General features: G+C 39.6%; 1 protein-coding gene across 2 annotated transcripts in view; it reads right to left on the bottom strand.

Annotated features, from left to right (window-relative positions):
- TUBGCP3 (tubulin gamma complex component 3) overlaps nt 1-3,866 on the bottom strand; it is a 71,648-nt gene extending 67,782 nt beyond the window's left edge. The window contains exon 1 of one of the 2 annotated variants that reach the window (XM_087726819.1): nt 3,574-3,866. In XM_087726819.1, the coding sequence (XP_087582945.1) occupies nt 3,574-3,649 (76 nt within the window). In that variant the 5' untranslated portion in view covers nt 3,650-3,866. The remainder of the gene's footprint in view (nt 1-3,573) is intronic. The other variant, XM_087726818.1, reaches the window with a different exon arrangement.
- Between the last annotated feature and the right edge of the window lie 17,361 nt (nt 3,867-21,227).

A 21,227-nucleotide genomic window follows, 5' to 3' on the forward strand; every position in this document is an offset into this window, starting at 1 on the left:
AAGCCAAAACTGATCTAGAATAAGTTCAGGCCTATGTCATGGTGATAAGTAAGGGAAACTATCATTAATTCTCTCACATAGTTCATCAGGCTGCAGCCAGCAGCTTTCTTTAGGATGGTAAATTCCTACTCATCACTTTCTGGAACAGGAGAAGTTATCTAAGTGTTTCTGTTTATGAACCTGCAAAGTATTTTTTTTCTTTATAATGGATGTTTTGTTAGATTTTAGTATGTAAATGTAAGCCACAGTGAAAGCAGTCTGCATAACACAAAGCATTAAAATACATCATCGTATAATATGTACAATACATTGTTATACATTTCAATTAAATGCAGGTAGTCCTCAACTTACAATCACAACTAGGACTGGAATCTCAGTCATTGAGCAAAGTTGTCATTAAGCAAGATGCCCATATGACCACTTTGCTCAACAACTGCAATCCCAGCTCTCCTAATTGTGGCTCTTAAGCAATGGTTTGGGGTCATTAAATGGATTGAGAGGTGCCTCAAGGTTGGAGGAAGCCCTGGAGGCCTCAGCCAGCTATGGTAACCAGTAGCACATGTAAAGTGTTCCACTTATTTTTTGTGTACAATTGATGCAAGGCATAGCCTTCCTACAGAGGTCAACTTGCACCATTCTGCTAATGAGCGCCATTTTATTGAGTCTTCCCAGGCATGATGAAGTGGGGAAGTACAATCTTAAGCTCCATTTCTGCACTCCTCTGGTGGGAAATAGAAATCATGAAGCTCTAAGATGTTCTTCTGCTCTCCACCAGAAAAGTCCCCTTCCTTGCATGGAGTAGAGCTGAAAACCCTTTTTTTCACAATATTCCACAATGTGGAAGTCTCTGGCTCCCAGTCCATTTTCCTTTTACCTCCAGCTGAGTAGTTACCCAGCTGCCTGAAAACACTATTTTACCGGAAGAAAAAAGTAACGATTAATCTATTTAAAGATCCCAGACCTTCAAACAAGATTTGAAACAAGCCCTATAAAAAGAAGCTTCAGAGAATTAAGAAAAACATTCTTCCTAAAGGTCATTACCAATCATAAATACTACCCATAAGTACTACCCATAAGTACTAACCACACTTAAGTGCTACCCATAAGTATTACCCTTAAGACATGCTTTTGGCATGTCTTTTTTAATAGCATCACAATGCAATAGAACATAACAGAATTATAACAGATAGTTCAAGGCTTTTAAAAACTTATTTATCCAGCAGCTCTCAATATGATTCCTGATCTTTGTGCCAAGCATACACCAATTCCATTACATATATGAATTGCACAACAGGTTAGAAAATCTGCACTGGCCTGCAAAAATTAACTGCCCTTCACTTTTGAAAATGGAAAGAGTGATTTATAATGAAAGTTACAACTCATGCAATACAGCAAAAGATGACAAGGTAAAGTACATTGATCAGAAATCTTTTTTATATAGATACAAGGAATCTCAACTATAGAAGCCTGGCAATGAAGGAGCTAAGAGGACAGATATGATCTACGACTATCACAGAGACTTTTATGGCCAGCCTTAAGATCAAAGCTATGCTTATTGCTCAGCAAAAATAATGGCTAAGGTAAGGTTTTTCATAAGAGTTTCCAAAAGGACTGTGGTTGAAACTCTCCCACTCTGCCCTCCAGAGTGAATGCTACCAAAATGACTTTCAGCATCATTTTATCCATTTCAACTGGGAACTTAGAAATAAGGCTGAAAGAAGAAACCCCCTTCTCCTTTTAGTTAACTAATACAATCCCACCTGGGGTGTATTACTAGATTACAACTTCCAAAACACAACTGGCATGAAAAATGTTTGTTGAAGAATAGTACTCATCACAACAAAAGTTTGGGACCAAAACCTTCTCTGGGTATTTAACCTCAAGAGGAAAGTACTTATAGATGAACTAAGTGTCCTTTCTGGATTTCCTCACTAGAGATAAAAGCATATTCTGAATGGAGAGGCAGTTGGATTAAAAAAGGCTTCTTTATGAAGCCAATCTCAGGTACATATGTTGCTAGTCTGGAATATGGGTTTTAAACATTTGTGTCATTTCTTCTCCAAAGGCCACAGCTGGCCATACTTTGATCTGGACTTCCACCTTAAAATCTAATGGACTGATTTCTGACTGTAAGTAGCCTCTTCTGACCAAGGATGTAGGGTTAACTCTGGCAGATAGCCATTATGCCACATTTAAAGATTATGTCAGATTTGGCCTGCCTGCTGGCCAGGCCCTTAGTAGCACTGTTTGGGGTGGGCTGTATATGCGCCTTTTGGCTACGTCTTCAATTAGGACATTTCTCCTGACATAAACTTTTGGTATCTCTGGTGCAGTTATCTCTCCAAAAGTTGGTTGTGGACAATCCTGGAACTTTTCTTGATTTCTACAAATACCTGCTGGTTCACTTGTTTCTAAATCCATCCTGAGATTTGATAGGTTTGTGGCAGCATACAGTTGTGTTGTAGGGACTCTTCTACTAACTAAAGTCTTCAGAGAAAGTAATGAAGTTCCGGAAGATCTTCAAATGTTTGTTTTTGTAACTTTTAATCCGTCTTTTACAAAAGTGATTGTGATCACATGGTTTTCTGCATGCTGCTAGTTAATTCTAGCAAGATTCTTGACATCAGTAATATTTTGAATCCCAAGATCCCTATCCCTTTAATACATCTGTCTACATATAGTATCACTGTATATATCACTATCTTTTGACTTAACTGTTGAATTCAGTTAAGCAGCATGCCTGAATCTACTGAATTGTGTCTGAATGAATATATATGGGAAGTAGTAAACAATCATATGTATTTAACCTCTTGTAATATTCTACAAGAAACTGGGCTCTGAAGGGAATCTTTTGCTGCTTGCTATCAACATTTCAACAATAGCCCATCACCCTAATAACTAAGACCATTTTTCAAAAATAAAATATTTTTTCAAACATAGGTCAGCACTTTCAGCTTGCTATTTGACCAGCAGTAAACAAAAAATCAACCTTTCAATGAGAGCTAATTGACTCATACAATAAACCTTGTTTACCATACAGTTAAGTCATGTTCGCCTGCAGTTTTACAACCCCCACAGTGTTTGCCTTCCACACCTGCTCCTTCTGCCTTCTCTTTAAGGAATTCAAATTAGAACGAAAGACGGTTCCCAGGATCATAATTCCCTAGACCGGGGATGATTGGTTTCAGAACTGAGAGAGGCATTAACTGAACAGCCGTTCAAATTCGTGCTCCCCACTTGAACCCTTGCTTGGGTTCGCCGGGATGCGTGGGGAGGAGTAAGAAGAGCGCATAAGGTAGCCGCAACTACTCTCTTCCCTGCCAAAGGGACCGCCGGGGCACGTGAACCAGCCTGCTCGCCCCGCCAGCTCACCCACCCACCCCAGCCGCGGTCCGCTCCGTCTGTATTCTGCAGCAGCAGCATCACCATCTTCCTCCTCCTCATTCTTAAGAAGGGGAGCTGGAAAGCCCGGCTGCTCGGAGCGGCCCTGACAGCTACAAAGGAGCCGCTTATTCTCTCCCTGCCAGAGAGCAACCCTCTCTGGCGGGGGAGGAAGGGGAGCCAGACCGTTACCTTCGCCCTTGCCCAGGATGCGGCAGCAGAGATTCTGCAGCAGAACGTTGGGGGACTTCTGGTCCGGGCTCGCCATCCTCGCGCGCGGAGGGGGTGGCAGGGCGGGGAGAGCGCCCTCCTTCCCTCCCTCTTCGCAGGGCCACTCCCCGAGCCGCCCAACCCGGTGCTTTGACTGGCCCCTGCCTCAGGGCGCCATTTTAATTAAACCCGCCGAAAGGCGAGGGGAAGGGGAGGCAAAGAAAAGAAACGGTTTTCAATCGCGAGCCCCCATAATGCCCCGCAGTCCGGACGACGCAACATGAAACACCTTCCGTCGAGCAACCATCTTTTCATAACGAAGAGGTTCCGGGGACACAATGGAATTGCTCTCGAGAAGCCTCCAGGAGGAATGTCATGTTGCGGTGGGTTTTTCCCCCCCCGACTTCACTCCCTGCAACAACAATTGGATTCTTTCCCCGCAGAAAACGAACATAATTTGCCCCTGATTTGTCGGATCGCATTCACGTACGTCACCTCCTGGCGTCATCTTTTAAAATAGAATAGAATTCTTTATTGGACACACAAGGAATTTGTCTATGCTGCATATGCTCTGTGTACATAAAGAAAAATAAAATAGAATACATTCATCAAGCATCATAAGGTTCAACACTTAGTGATAGTGATAGGTTACTAATAAGCAATCAAATTATACTAGGAAACAATGACTACTGTGGTTACTCTCTTCAGGTTAATAACAATAATCTTTCATTTGAGAGTTATTTCTTGTTGTCTTACAGCACGAGTCCCCAAATTTTTTCATCTCATCGTACCCTTCATGAAATTGCAGATTGTTCATTGACCCCCGTTAAAATTATTTAATAAATAGTATTTTAAGCAATAATTATAGTAGCACTAGTCCCATTAACCCCTGGGAGTCGGTATTCACCATTTTGGGGGACCATCCCATAGAGTAACAATGATTGGATTCTTTTTCCACAGAGGATACTCAAATAAAGGAAGATAATTCATTCCTTGTTTACCAGATGGCCACTTAGTTACACCATCTCCTTACTAAATCGTTTTCTAAATAATAGGATTATTATTTTTTGTCTGTTTGGAGAGATGCTATGAGCTTTCTTTTGATGTTTGGCTACCAGACTTACATGGCTCTCCTATTACTATGTCTAAAATGGTTAGATCTGAGATATCTATGATATTTTTGATATATATTCTTGTCTAATAAAGGATAATTTTTGCAACTCAGGATTGAAATGTGGGATCCTTGGTGCTCTCTGAGCTTGCTTGTTTTCTTGCAGATGTGCAAGAAGTATTAGTTTGAAACATCTGCAAGAAAACAAGCTCAGAGAGCACAGAGGACCTCTCATATTCTTGTCTATTTTTATAGGATAATCTTGATGGAAGAAACTTTTCTTCTGGGTTCAGCTCCAAGTGGGGAAAAAGTCACTGGAAACATGGAAACTACTTAGAAAGATGATTTAATGGTGGACAGGACCATATGGTTTGAGGTCCTGAACAGAAAAGGGGGGGGGGGGTTGTCACATGCTTCCAGATGTTGGGTGAAGAAAAAAGAGAAGGGGCTGGCTGGATTTTTTATACTCTGTTTGGACCCACCTCTCTGTTTCCTGTTCCTGTGTAAGAATATTCTAATTGGTTGTCAGACTCCCATGGGGCCATGCAGGGGCAACTCTATAGGCTGTCTTGAGTGAAGGTTTGGTAGAGCATTGTTTTTTCCCAGATGCCCTGTGGTGAGATGGGTAAAGGGTTAATACTATCATGCCTTAATCCCATCACCCTAGAGCTGAAGGGGGGAAACTCTTTGTTATGTAGAACAGACAGGCTCCGGCATTTTAATGGCCCATTAATGAAAGTGAGGGTTATTAAGAGTGAATCTGTTCCCTGCCTAAAAACATGTTTCTCCATTTCTGATCCAGGGAAATATGTCAATATTTGACATATATTTCCCAGGATAGTTCATTTTTCTAGGAGAGGGCTGGCTGCTAACTTCCTACAGTCTTAAACATATTCTCTGGAAGTCCATGTAGTCCTCTACTTACAACCATTCAAGAGTGACTCTTTGAAGTTACCATGGCACTGAAAAAAGTGACTTATAACCACATTCCACACTGCAGCATCCCCATTCTGCAGTCACATGATCAAAATTCAGATGCTTGGCAACTGGCTCATATGACACTTGTAGGGTCCTGAGATCATGTGGTCACCTGACAAGGAAAGTCAATAGGGAATCCAGATTCACTTTACACTTGTGTTACTAACTTAACAACTGCAGTGATTCATTTAACAACTGTGGTGAGAAAAGTCGTAAAATGAGGTAAAACTCAACAACTGTCTTGCTTAGCAACAGAAATTTTGAGCTCAATTGTGGTCCTAAGTTGAGAATCACCTGTAAACAAGTATACAATAGTTTTAAAGGAACAATTGTATTAAAAGCTATTAAATTATATCAACAGTACGTTCTACTAGTGATTTTTATGTGTAGTTACTATTTTTCACTCTAATGAGTTTCTTTAAAGGTTTTATTTAAAAGTGTGAGTTATTACTAAAAAGTATAAATCAATTTTCAAACTTTTTCCAGTGATGAAACCTGTTTATTACCTTGAGCCTGATGAGATTTGAACTGCCAAATTGCAGGCAGCTGGCAGTCAGCCTAAGCACTAAATTACCCATGGTGGCACAGTGGTTAGAGTGCAGTATCACAGGTTATTTCTGCTGCCTGCTGGCTGCCTGCAATTTGGCAGTTCAAATCTCACCAGGCTCAAGATTTACTCAGCCTTCCATCCTTCCAAGATGGGTAAAATGGGGACCCAAATTGTTGGGGGCAGTATGGTGACTTTGTAAATCACTTAGAAAGCGTGGGTTTTTTTTACTCTTTCTTTCTTTTTCTTTCTTTCTTTCTTTTCTCTCCCCCCCCTGCCTGTTTGCAGACATGTTTTGTTTTTAAACTGTTTTACTTTTAGTCCTTGCAAATAATTTTTTCACTTGTGCCTGCAGACCCCATTGTGTCCAGTTTGAAAAATCCAAGTAAATGAAATTGTTCTTTTTATTATCCCCATCTTCCAGAAAGCAAGAAACCTTGCATAGCATACAGGCAGTCCTTGTTTACTGACCATTCTTTCAGTGACAGTTTGAACTTACAATGCTGAACAAGTGGTATTTATGCTGGTCTTCGAAGTTGATCCAAGTGGCTGGTAACTAGCTTGTAGCTATGATATTGCAGCAGCTATGATCACCTGATCACCATTTGTGACCTTCACTGCCAGCTTCCAACAAGCAAAATCAACAGGGAAGTCAGCAGGAGTTCACAAATGGTGACCACATGGCATCACTCTTAACGATGGCACGGGATTCACTTTGCAATGGTAACTGGAAATGCCAAGACTGCTGTTGCTAAGTGAGTGGTCATTTGATGACGCATTTTATTACCAGGTCGCTTAGCAATAGAAATTCTGGACCCAATTACCGTCACTAAACAAGGATTACCTCTATATGTCTTAATGCTTTCATGGATGCACTTTTCCCCATTTTTATGGGGTTTTTCAAACAGGATTATAAAAACATAAACAGTGCAAACATACAAAAGAGCAACAAAATACTGAAGACAATGAATGTCTAAAGGTACAAACCAAAAACATAGAAGAATCAACTTAAACCAAAAAAAAACACTCATCCAATTTAAAAAAATAATACAAACACTAAAATCTTGTATATATGTATACATATTTTAACTAACTAGACTTAACTGGTTTACAATGTTCACATAAATTGTTAATTTTTGTGTTTGGGCAGAAAGAACAGCCAGCCCATTGAGAAATGATTTATAAATGAGCTTATTTTCTCCAAGGCTCTAAAGTAAACATTGAAAGCACAACTGCTAAGTTCTTAATTAAGGCTGTTGAGGTAAGAACCTGATATATTCAACAAACTGGGCATCGTGCAAAGGAGATTTGCTTATCTGATTGCTGACTCCTTGCATTATCGCATATGTATTTTATCATATGTATTATACCTTCCATCTATTTTATTCTGGAAGCAGGCTATATTTTTTATTTTTTTATTTTTATCTCATCAATAAGGCTGTAAGAGTAATCAATTAATAAACTATTCTATTCTAATTTGGGCATTCTTCCTGTTGAGAAGATTGTTCGAAAAGGACCTTGACAGCTAACAGGTTTTGGGCTGTCCACAATTTGTCCTCAGATGATGTATTCAAAATATATATATTTGAATAGGCAAAGCCAGGGCAAAACTAGGACATCCTTTCATCTTTTTTTTTTCATTAATGTTTTAACACATTTTTGTCCCATTTTGGCTTTTCTTATTCATGGGGAGAAAAGGATGCTATGAGATACTGTACTTGGTACTCCAAATTATGCTGTAATAAATCTATAAGCTGTACTGTTTAAAGGAATAAGACAGGATGCCAGTTATACTTCACTTTGATTTTTTTTATTGATGAGACATTTGAAAACAACATAAGTTGAAAACAACTCAGCGAACAGAGAAATGATAGAAATTCTTTGGCAGTCTTCACAATGCATTGCTGGAGCTACAGTTTATTTCAGAGAAATGAAATAAGAAAGAATAATAGATCTGTGAATGTCTGCGGAAAGCTTTGGCTGTACAAATGGAATAAAAACCATTTAAGCACATATGGGAGAGTCTTCAAATGAGCTATAAAGAATAGAAGAAGAGATCAACAACTCTAGACTGAGTGTACTAGAGAGAAGGGTATGCCCCAGAATCATTTAGAATGGAGTACTCAATCTCAAGAATAGCTTTTCTTGTTTCATTAAGAAGATTCAATAAAGAAATGTTGCACTTCTTACCAACCTTCTTACCAATTCTATTTCCTAACAAAGCATTTCATTTCTAATATTTGTAGGACACTTTACTCACTATGGCACTTGAACCACATAGGAACCATCAGTTTAAAGTTCAAGGAGGAGAAGACATTATAAGTCAGGTTCTGACATCCAAGCAATCTTAAGAAATTGAAAGCTGGGAAGACAGTTGAAATTGAAAGCAGAAGAAATAATAAGGCAAGTTATAATTAATTGCAACATCCAAAGAAACTTCCTCAACTGAAATTTTTTTCCAGAGTTCAGAAAGGTGCTACATCTTGTACAAGAATTCAGCATTTCTGAAATAATTTGCAGGGAAGCAAATGCTGCAGTTATGTGCAAGATTTAAAAAATGTTTGCATTTTTTTTCCAAGGTTGCACAAGCGACCTCTGATTAAGTTTATTTTCAGAGTGTTTAATATATCACAGCACAGTATTTCTGCTAGACCAGATTCCAGAACAATTACTTGGAAAACGTCTATTAGCAATAGTAGCGGAAAACAAATATTGTCCCTTTGTTACTATCACAAATAATGACCTCTTCTTTAATCAGATTTGAGAAAAAGGCTTCCTCTAGCCACGTATGAGTTGTTACTCTAATTGTCTTTAGAAAGAGGTCAGGGAAGCAAATTTCACAAAGGGATAGAACACTCATAAGCTCATTATGTGTCAGCTGAACATACGTATCGTTTATATTTTACAAGATGATGAACAAGATTTCAGTTAGCAACATTCACTTTATTGATCAGAAAATCTCCCAGAACACACACAATCACTACCCTCCACGGTGGACCACTGGTTTTCAAGCCTGCAAGAGGAATAGTTGGTCAACAAATAATCTGTTCACAAAATAATCTGATCAGGACAAACATCCAAGAACTTCATATCACCATTCTTTTGCTTTATAGAAAAAGATTCAGAGATTCAGAGTGGGAATCTCTGACTCCATGGGTCAGAACGATAATAAATTGGGATAAATCCATAATTATCATGGCTGCCCATAAAATATGGAGGCGCTTCAACCACTTGCTATGGACACTGAAACCAGCATTTCATGAGCATTTGGTACATAGTCATGCTGGCCACATGACCACAGAAATTGTGTTTTGACAATGCTAGTTCCCTTGCCCAAGAAACAGATAAGTTTACACACACACACAGGTATATACGTATACATATATACATATGTATATGTGTATATGTGCTCATCTCTGTTTCTTGGGCAAGGAACTAACATTGTCCAAAATTTCTGTGGTCACATGGCCAGCATGGCTATGTACCAAATGCTCATGGAATGCTGCTATCCTTCAACCAAAGTTGATACCTATTAAACTATTTGCATTTTGAACTACATATATATGTATATACATATATGTTTTCATAGAATCAGCACCAATCTACCAATTATGATACAACCACATGACCAATCATTCCACTTACTAAAACAAAGCCAGCACTCCACACACCCCCACCAAGATTTATAGAAAGACGGCAGCTCCGACCATGCTTTAAGCCCAAAACCCAGCCTGAAGATGGCGAGTGAGACCTCACCAAAATGTTGCCAAGACAATCTCAATCTTACAAAGGAAAAGACCCAAATACAACAAGACCAACATATACATATATACATACAAAGAGAGTTGGGAGAATAGTAATTCTTGGAATGTCCAAACATGGGTTAACTTCAGCTTGCTGCCCAAGGACTGAGTTCAAAAATTGTGTAGCCATGCCTCCTGCTCCCCTCAGAGACTCAGTTTAAAAAACGAAGGTATTATACCCAGAAGGATGCTGTATGGAGATAAGTCTATGCTATAGAGGTGATAAGTCACGCACCCTCATGAGACCCCAAGGCGGCGCCTAGAGAACGACCATTCAGGTAAGCCAATGGTCATTCTCCTAGGCGCTGCTTGGAGTGTCCAAGCATGGGACATACCCAAGCTATGTAGTCCCAGAGTGGGAAGAAGGAATGTTCAGGTTAGCAGGAGCCACAAGGAGCTGCTGTAAGACCCAAATGAAGTCTCTGCAGAGGCAAAGGAGTCCAGTCTGTAATTCCGAATGAACGGTGTCAGCGAGGACCAGGTACCCGCCCTACAGATTTCTTCAATAGCTGCTTGAGTGGCCCAAGCAGCCGTAGTTCCGGCACTCCTTGTGGAGTATGTTATACGAGGAGGAACAAGCCTGGTTGTTGCTCGTAAGCCAGCTTAATGCACACGCACAGCCAACGACCTATGGTGGAAGATGACATCTTCCTGTCCATTGAGGTGGGCGGAATGATATGAAGAATGATTCTGACTTGCGAAAGGAGATTGTCCTCTTTTTATATACCTGCACAGCGTGGCACACATCCAATTTGTGCCAGACACGCTCCCTGGGATGACTGGGTTGCCAGCAGAAGTCGGGGAGGATAACCTCCTGTGTTCTGTGGAATAAGCTGTTAACTTTTGGTAGAAATGCTGGATCCAATCACAGAATGACTTTGTCCAAATGTATAACACAAAGGTCCTCTCTAACGGAGAGCGCAGCTAGCTCCGAAATTCTGCACGCTGAAGTGATGGCTACAAGGAAGGTAGTTTTGAATGACAAATGTCGTAGACTAACCGAGCGAATTGGTTCGAATGGTGGTGATGTTAGGGTCTGCAAGACAATCGATAAGTCCCAATTTGGGTAACTATGTACCATCGGAGGGTGTAGGTTGGTAGCCCCCTTTAGGAAACTGCGAACCCTTGGGTGTCTGTTGAGTGGTTGAGAATCGTCTCTGGACAAGATGGTGGCTAGGGCTGCCGTCTGCCCCTGAAGTGTGTTGCAGGCAAGGCCCTTGTCCAACCCCTTCTGGAGGAAGTCCAGGATTTGTGGAATTGTCACGGCATTGATGTGATGGGAGTGACACCAAGAGGAGAAGGTAGTCCATGTTGCATCATAGATCTGCACAGTAGAAAGTCTCCTGGACACCTGGATGGTGAGGATGACCTTGTCAAAGAAGCTGTACTGCCTCAGGAGCTCCCTCTCAAGTGCCACATGACTAATTGGAGCCATTGAGGGTCGGGGTGTGGGATGGCCCCTTGGCTGAGGGAGATCTGCTCCTGAGGTGTGTGCCAGTGCTTGGTCACTGACAGGCTGACAAGGTCGGCAAACCAGGACCTCCTTGGCCAGTGCGGAGCGACTAGCAGTACTTCGGCACCCTCCAGTATGATCTTCCTGATCACCTGAGATATCAGTGGGAGGGGTGGGAACACGTATAACAATCCGGGAGGCCAATGGCATTGAAGAGCGTCCGTCCCTTCCATGCTGGAGCATTGGAATCTTGAAAAGAACCGGGGGAGCTGAGTGTTCTTGGGACTGGCAAACAGGTCTATTGTTGGAAGACCAAATCTCTGGGTCAGCTGTTAGAACAGAGATGGATGAAGCTGCCATTCCGAATTGCTGCTCAGCCAGTCTGCTGTCATGTTGTCCTCCCCTGAGATGTGGTCCGCTCTCAAGAACTCGAGGTGACGCTCCACCCATTGTCCTATGGCCTCCGCCTCTGACATCAGGGCCATTGATCGAGTTCTGCCCTGGTGATTGATGTAGGCCTTGGTGGCGATGTTGTCCATCAGTATGAGGACATGGCAACCCTCGATGAACCGACGGAAGTGGTGCAGGGCTAGTCTGGCGGCTCTGAGCTCCAACCAGTTTATGTTGTGGGCAAGCTTTGCCTGCGACCATCTGCCCTGCGTCATGTGTGTCTATAGGTGGGTGCCCTAGCTGTACAAGCTGGCGTCTGTTGTTATGACCAGGCGCTCTGGTTCCTTGAAGAGGAACCCCCTCATCAGCGCTGAAGATTGCCACCACCCAAGCAACTGGATCACCTTTGGGGGAACACTGACCACCCTCTTGGAGTTGTTGGCCATGCGCTGCTGCAAGGGAAGAAGGAACCACTGAAGATCCCCTGCATGCAGCCGCACCCAAGGAACTAGTGATGCACGAGATCAGCTTCCCCAGTAGCTGGAATAGAGTCACTAGAGGTGCTGACCTGATCTCCTGATCTGACACGCATGGGATGTGAGGCTGTCCCTCCACTCCTGTGTGAGGAACACCTGCAGGTTCTGGAGTCAATCACAGTGCCCAGGTGTTGAATCCTGGAGGTAGGCTCCAAGTGACTCTTCTCCAGATTGACAGAGAACCCATGTTGCTGTAGTGCGTAGATGGTGACATTGAGATCTTGACAGAATGTCATCCAGATAACAAACGATCCTTACTGGACGAGATCTGAGATGTGCAGTGACAGCAGCCAGAGGTTTGGTGAACGTCCTGGGGCCGATGATAGGCCGAAGGGAAGAGCCTTGTATTAATAATGCTGGTTTGCAAACTGGAACCTCAGAAACTTGTGATGCGTTGGATGAATGGAAAAGTGCAGGTACATCTCCTTCAGGTCGATTGATGTCTGGAAGTCACCCTGCCTGATGCAACCCAAGATGGTCTGGAGTGATTGCATCTTGAAGTGTTTGTACGCTATATGGATGTTGAGTTTCTTGAGGTCCAGTATGGCTCTCACCCCTCCTGAGGCTTTGGGAACTAGAAAAAGGATCGAGTAAAATCACCTGCCCTCCTGACCCCGGGGCACCTGCTCTATGGCCGCTATGTCCAGTAGATGCTGGATCTCTGCCTGCATCAATTGTTGCTTGTGGGTCGATTTCAGGAGGGGACAGCGGATGAAGGTTCGCGGAGGAAAGGAAAGGAAGTCTAAGGTAAGATCATGACGGATTGTGTTCAGTACCCAAGCGTCCGTCATTGTCTCCTCCTATCGGGCGCCATAGAGCTGTAGCCGACCCCCGATGGATGGCAACCGGTGACAGTCACTTGGTTCTGCGAAAGGAGCGGTTGGAGAACCCTCTTAAAAAGGACCTGCGGTTGCCCTGTTGTCTAACCATTCAGGTAAGCCAACGGTCATTTCCATTGTCATTTCCCAGCAACCAGAGAAGTATGAATGCCAAATAAAAATTACTAAGCGTAACATTTTCGGAGAAAGTAAAGAAGTAAAGCCAAGATCCTCAATGAAACATACACACATGCAAGCACTAAGTAAAAAGGAAGTGAAATATATCCAAACTTTTAAAATAATTATAGATTACCTGTTTTGAGGAAGAGGAGACGGAAGAGGTAGTGATGGTGGCAATGAAGTCAAAGACACAACTAGATTTCTGAAGTTCAGAGTAGGCAACCCTATTGTTATGTAGTAACTGGATTCTAACTTCATCTTCTAGTCCTAGAATTATTTTCATAACACTATAGAAATTAATGGAATGTCTGCAGAAATATGGCAAGCAGCTGAAGAAGAATTAATAAAGGTTTTATGTCAACAAATCTGTAGAATAATACTGTAATCATCCATTTGGAAGAGGTCAGCTTATGTGCAGTACCAATTCCAAAGAAAGACAACTTAAAAGACTTTTAATGGTTTTCCTGTGACATTCTATGGCATTCTATGAGATGGTTGTTAGCCTTTTCAGCATCAAGTGCCAAAATTGTGCACAGTGGACCACCAGAACAACTAGAAAATGGTGCACAGGGGTGCAGCAGCCAGCTGCTCCTCGGGGTTCTGTTGCGTGCATGTGCACTGGACAGCTGATCCGGCACGCACGCGCATTGGCCAGCTGCTCTCTTTCAGGTTCCGGAGCCCGTATGCACGCCAGCCAGCTGATCTTCATGTGAAGACCTGGTGGCCAACACACATGCGCACAACCGAACCCAGAAGAACAGCTGGCGACAGCATGCATGCCCACAAAGAGGACTCTGCCTGCCACCTCTGGCACACGTGTCATAGGTTCGCCATCACGATTCTATGGAAATGAAAGCTGGACTTTGAAATAGCAGAAGAGAAAAGTTATTTATTTATTTTTTAAATGGTGTTGAAGAAGATTTCAGACAATACTATGGATAGTCAAGAAAACAAACAAGCAGATCATAGAACTTATTGATTCTGGATGCTTATTTGACATACATTAGGCTCAAATATATCATATTTCAGACACTTTATATGAAGACCCTGAAAAGTCCATTGAGGGGGATGCAATTGGAAGGTGGGGGGAGGATAGCCAGCAACAAGGTGAGTAGACTTGATTATAGTAGAAATAGGTGCAAAGTTGAAGGCTGGGGAAAGGTCATCCTGGATAAAATCTATTTATGTAATTGCTAATAGTTGACATCTACTTCAGGCATATAATAAACTTAATCAGCTGTCAAAATTATAGACAAATTATTCTGACTATTCTTTTTTGTAATCTGTGAAATATTTTATCTGCAAAGGTAGGATCTCGTGAATAAAAGTTCTGATTCTTTGGGAAAGTGCAAGATTTTTATCTCTTCCAATAAGAATTTTAATAATCAATATCTTTCCTTGGCAATAATATTTTCAGAAGAAGTAGCTTGAGTAAATGGACATCAGGACAGATAGATTTTTTTAATGACTATTTTATCCTATCCTTTTTCTTTTCATTGTAGCATCAAAAAGTCTCCAAGTTGTAAATTTATCTTTAGTTTAGCTCCAAGTTTATCATCTATTCTATCTCCTATTTTTCTTTCAATAGAAGCTATAATATCATTTAGCCAGTTCACATTTAACTATCAGCATTTTATAAAATTTATGTAGACCTTATCAAGGATATCTTAACAAGTAATAGAATTATATAAGTAAGGCTTATATAATTATAAGCCATACAAGGAACTCCAAAATGAATGAAATCTGCTTTTCTGGTGCAAGGCATAATATTGAAAACATTTTCAGCAAAATGTGCATCATTGAAACAGATAACCAGAATGCTATAAATGTATTTACAGATTGTTTACACCAGGTGGCAGTAAAGAGGTTTCACAGACCAACTAAAGAGCAAAGTGTAGACTTGTAGTTCTATATACAGGCGATTATATTCTTTATTTAAACCAATAGGAGATATATAGCATTTTACAGAAACTTCACTACATAAGTAAAACCTGAGATATACACACTTCGACAGAAATCATCATTTTTCAGACAAAATTGTTTTGCTAGGAGAAAAAGTGAACCTATGCCGGCAGAATAGTTTGGAATTATAGACAAAATGTGTACCAGCTCACACTTGTGGTTCATTCCCTTAACCTCACATTCTTAACCTCACAACAAATGCCAATCAAAAATAAAAATGGAGAGTGGCTAGGGGAGGTCAAAGGAATTTTTAAAACTTTAATCCTTTAATGATCCATTGTGTCGCTGTGTTCAGTACAGCTGACATTCTTGGTTTTCTTATCAAGATTAACGAATGGATAGAATGGATATACCGTAGTAAGAGAAGAGTGAGAGTAGAATACTAATAGGATTTCAGCCAAATATTTATAGTTTTCAAGCAATATAGAGGCTATAGCTGACAAACACAGATACAAATGCTCCCCAAATTAATAGTGCTTATATTGAAACATGTTGTGGCATACTATATTTAACATGCCTGTTAACCTCAGGGGGTACTACAGTTGCGTTTCACCATCTGCAATCATATTGCACAAGCAGAAATGAGGTGTTCTCATCATCATATAGCTCCATGTACAGATGTGAAATTGATTAACTGGTCATTTTATAATTTCTTAAGCTTTAGATAAAATACTAAAAAGGTTTCATTTATTTTGCTTCAGGATAGTAGAGAAATTCATAGCAGGATTTACATTTTTGAAAGAAAAATTAAGATTAAGGCAACATAAGCCTATGGGGGGAGCAGTTTAAGAAGACAAAAATTCAATGGCATCAGAAGAACTAATAATTGTACTCCCTTATTTCTACTCCCAAAATATGTATTTTAATACAATGCTCTTTGTACTAGAGTTCAATATTTAAAGTAAAAGAAAACATTAAAATGAGATTTGTGTTATGAAACAAAGGTAGAAGACATTTAAATATATTTGCAATATACGGGTTGGATTTCAGGCTGAAATACATACTGAGAAAACATCAATCATACTTGTGGATGACCTCTGGCAAGTCTAGCATGGGAGAGGGCTTACCCATTCTGGCTCTTCTTGATTTCTTGATGATTTTCTATATCAGGGTGTCAAACTTGTGGCATCATGTTGTTTTCACATGACGTTTCATGGCGTTTTTCCCATTCGCAGAGCTGGGGTGGGCGTGGCCTGTGCATGATGCAGCCGCCAGTTTGACACCCCTGTATAAAATCTAAATCATTTATTATGGGGTTGAGAGTGGGAGACAAGCTTCATCAATGATTTTCCTTCTTCCAAGGTAAATTCTTTTTCTGTAGATAATGGGGTTGAGGTCTAGCCGTAAGCTACTGCTCTGTTGGGTGCAGGGCTTGACTATTTTCCCTACATGCCACCTACATGAAACTCTGATCATCTGCTGGCTTAACACCATCACTATCCAGATGACATTTAGTTATTCATCTCTGTACCAAGCCACCTAAGTGATATTATGAAGGCCTCTTCCTGGTATCTGGAAGCTCCACAGCTCTGGATGGATAAGACCTAACACTGTGGGGCCCTCCCATCTAGTAATTAACTACAGTCTTATTGAGGCCAACATTTAATAGAACTTAAATAAGGTAGATCTCTGGACTAGAGAGATCAATGTTTTGAATCGAGGAATCTTTACATGTAGAAAATGCCTCCCTCCCTGAGCTTCATCGTATGCAGAAAATTATTGAACACTTGAGAGAGAACCAGTTGGTAACTTTCTAAGCAGTTCGGAGAACCGGTTGTTGGAAGAAATCTCCTTTTGTTTTTTCCCACTTTACAGGGCTAATCCTGTAAGGAAGGCAGGAAGGAAACATTCTGGTGTTGTTTCTAGCCTAATTTTTATTGCCCTGCTTACAGAAACTGCCTCTCCAGTTAACCCGTATTACCATTGTAACAACTAAGGCGAAGTGCCCATCGACCTGAGTGACATTGACTTGGCCACTCCCACGTGATCACATGACCACTGAGCCCCGCCTACCCAGCTGGTCATTAGGGCAGAGAACTGGTTGGTAAATTATTTGAATCCCACCACTGAGCCAAAAGCATCCCAATTGTTTAGGAATTGGACAACCAACCAACCAACCAAATAAATAAATAAATGCAATCACACCTGGAGATAAATCTGAGTGGGTGCCTTAGAGAAAAATCCTCCACACATTCTGGAGGGTAAGAGGTTCCCTGAGGATGGGCTCCAGTACAAATCAGGAAGCTTGGAAGAATAAAAACCTGGTGCCAGTGACCGACTCAGATTGGATCCTGCAGAAATAATATTGCTTTCTACATATAACTAGATAAAAGAATTTGATAGCTTTAGAGAAATGTTTTAACAGGTTATATTGTCTATCACTGATAAAAAGGCAAAGCACTCTGTCTGTCAGTCTGTCCATCAATCCATCCATCCAGCTACCTACCTACCTACCTACCTAATCTATCTATTTTAATATTCACCAGAATTCACTCTACATTAAGGAAATGGCTACCTGCAGATATTCAATAAACCTCTGTTTTGTATGATGGTTGGTTTGTCCATACACCTTCATCAAGGCAGCATCTGCACTATTAAACAGAATGCCATATAGGTGAGATTGATCATTACAGACACAATTTCCTTTTATTTATTTTTAATTAAGCTTCATTATAGGATAAAAATAAAACAAAAATTAGAAAAATAAGAGAAAAGTGCAAAAAAAGTAATGGCATCCAACTTTCTTTGGTGCAGTACATAGATTGCAAAAATTGTGCAATATTATCTTTTGCTTAACATTTCAAAACATTTCAAACCATTTCTATAATTACAAAATAATTCTAATCGTTGAAACCTATAATCAAATTTTATTTTGTTCAGCTTCAAGCAAAAAGTTCATAAATGATTTCCAAGTAGATAAATCTAAACTGTTAGATAAATTCTTGTCTTTAATTAAAACAATCAATGTTGCCATCTTTGCTAATTCCATCATCTTTACTGGTCACTCTTTCATTGTGGGAATTAATGCGTCTTTCCATCTTTGAGCATATAAGATTCTCACTGCTGTCAACATATACCATAACAAAGTTCCACTTATCCTTTCAATTTATTTATCTATCAAACCTAAAAGGAAAATTCCTGATTTCAGTTTATATTTATGTTGAGATTCTTCTGAATTAGAGGAAAAAATCTGATCCCAATATTTCTTTGCTTTATTCACCAGAAATGATTTTAAAATATTCCTTGCAGTTGTGTTTTCAAAATATATTTGAAACTTCATCATATATTTTTTTGCAATTTTTCAGGCATTAAAGACCAACAATACATCATCTCATAAAAATTTTCTTTCACATTATAATTCAACATGCTTTTCAATCCATGAGTCCAGGCGGGGCCCAACTCCTGGGCCGAAGTCCATTGGGAACTGGGATACACAAATAGCAGGCAAGCAGGTGAAACTCCATTTGGGCAACAACAGTTTATAAACAAGAGTTCAACAAGAGTTTATAAATCTTAGCAATAATGTGTTCATCATTAGCACATAATGCAATTTCAAACATACTTTTTGAATACTTAAAACTATAGCTTTTATTATCTAAATTAAATCTTCGCTCTAATTGTACAGGCAAAACTTCCATGCCATCTTCGGTGCAATTGTATTTCTTGATGATCAACTTGTTGTTGTTGTTTTTTAAGCCAAGTTTTGGCACCGCCCATCTCACTATCTAAATGACCCTGGGGGATACAGATAAAAAGTCATAAAATCATATAAAAGGTACAGTTAAAGGAGAATTAAATTTGAATGACAAACAGATAACAGCAGAGGGAGGGATCTGTTGCATGCACCCTTTGATCCCCATGTGGTTTTGTAGCCGGTCATCAACCTATAAAAATAATGCATGCCTAAAATGAACTATGCATAAGAATTGTATTCAAATCATGTACACTAAATGCCAACCAATTACCATTTAAGACATCCCAAATTCTATTTTGAGCTATCATATATACTCTATCTATCTATCTATCTATCTATCTATCTATCTATCTATCTATCTATCTATCTATCTATCCATCCATCCATCCATCCATCCATCCATCCATCCATCCATCCATCCATCTATCTATCTATCTATCTATCTATCTATCTATCTATCCACCCTCTGGAATGAGCTTCGTATAATCCCCAACCTCTGGTCCTTCCGACACGCCCTAAAAAGTTGGCTTTTCCAGCAAGCCAGCCTGGCCTGAACAAAACAAAATAAATTATTGATTATTGTTAATTTTAATTGATTTTTTTAAAATGTTATTGTGAATCTTAATTGGGTTTGTTTTTTGGATATTCTATCTAATTTTTTTCTAACTTTTGTAATATGTGTTTTTTTTTAATGTTGTACACCGCCCTGACAACCAAACAACCAAACCAAACCAAACCAAACCATCTATCCATCCATCTATCCATCCATCCATCCATCCATCCATCCATCCATCCATCCATCCATATCCATATCCATATCCATATCCATATCCATATCTATATCTATATCTATATCTATATCTATCAATATATCTATATCTATCTATATAATTCTATCTCTATCTGCCTGCCTGCCTGCCTGCCTGCCTGCCTGCCTGCCTACCTACCTACCTACCCACCTACCTATAAAATCCCAATTGGGAAACACAAACTGAAAATCCTGATGCTCTTGAAGATATGAATGAAGAATATTGGTCAAAATGTGTTCCATGCTATGCAAATTATCAGTAAAGGTTACAATATTGTTTCAATTGTTGAAGTACTGTATTGTGTATTTTATAATGTTAACTGAGGAGACTTCTAACATTTACATTGCAATATAGATGGTTTTTCTGTCTGTCTATCTATCTATCTATCATATATCTATCTATCTATCTATCTATCTATCTATCTATCTATCTACTTATTTATCTATCTATCTATCTATCTATCTATCTATCTATCTATCTACTTATCTATCTATCTATCTATCTATCTATCTATCTACTTATTTATCTATCTATCTATCTGAAATTGCTCTCAAACTGATTATTGACAAATATATCTGTTATTAGGATTAAAATCATTTCATATCTGTCAAAGCTACAAGATGACACTTGACAGATCTGTGCCGTTAATGTTATAAGTTTACTGACTGATTCATGGATAACAGCTTTCAATAGTGGCAAAGTAAGTAATAGAACAACTGCTTCTTTCTTATTTTGGTTGAGATGCTTGATGGACAGTTTATCAGGTGGTATGCCTATTTTTCAATGTACACGAGTTCCCTGGGTTATATCGAATTAGCTGCATAATTTGGGAAATCAAAGGAGGAGAGTAATGCCTGTCAAAAATTAATATAATGCTTGCATTATGTGTCTCTTAAAACCAAATGTTCTACACATTTTATTAATATTATTATGTAGATAGTATTTATTGATTCTTTCTAAAATTTGAAATTAGGATTATGGCATTATTATAATTGTAATAGTTCTACTATGAATCTTATGTGTCTATATTGGTGCTAACAGCATTGTATCTACTCTGAATGTGTATTCATACATCCAAAATTTAACCTGCCTGAACAGTATATATTTAAACAATAACCACAATCAAAGCATTGCTTAGTATTGAGCATTGGAAAATGTTGAAAGGATGAGCAGGTTCCTGGTTTCAATTTTTAATGAGTTGATGAGACAGTCAAGCAGGAGTAAATAAGTTTTAAAAAGTGTTAAGAAACTCTCCTGGTATATTTTCTGAGAGATTTTGTTATTGGGGCCTGGAGAGTTCCCTTTCTTGTCAGATACTTACATAAGGTACTAGTGGCTCTTCGGCTAAGACATTA

Source organism: Thamnophis sirtalis, unplaced genomic scaffold (assembly GCF_051295495.1).
Source record: "Thamnophis sirtalis isolate CommonGarterSnake01/CBP01778 unplaced genomic scaffold, rThaSir2_p1.2 scaffold_12, whole genome shotgun sequence".
Classification (NCBI taxonomy): Eukaryota; Metazoa; Chordata; class Lepidosauria; order Squamata; family Natricidae; genus Thamnophis; species Thamnophis sirtalis.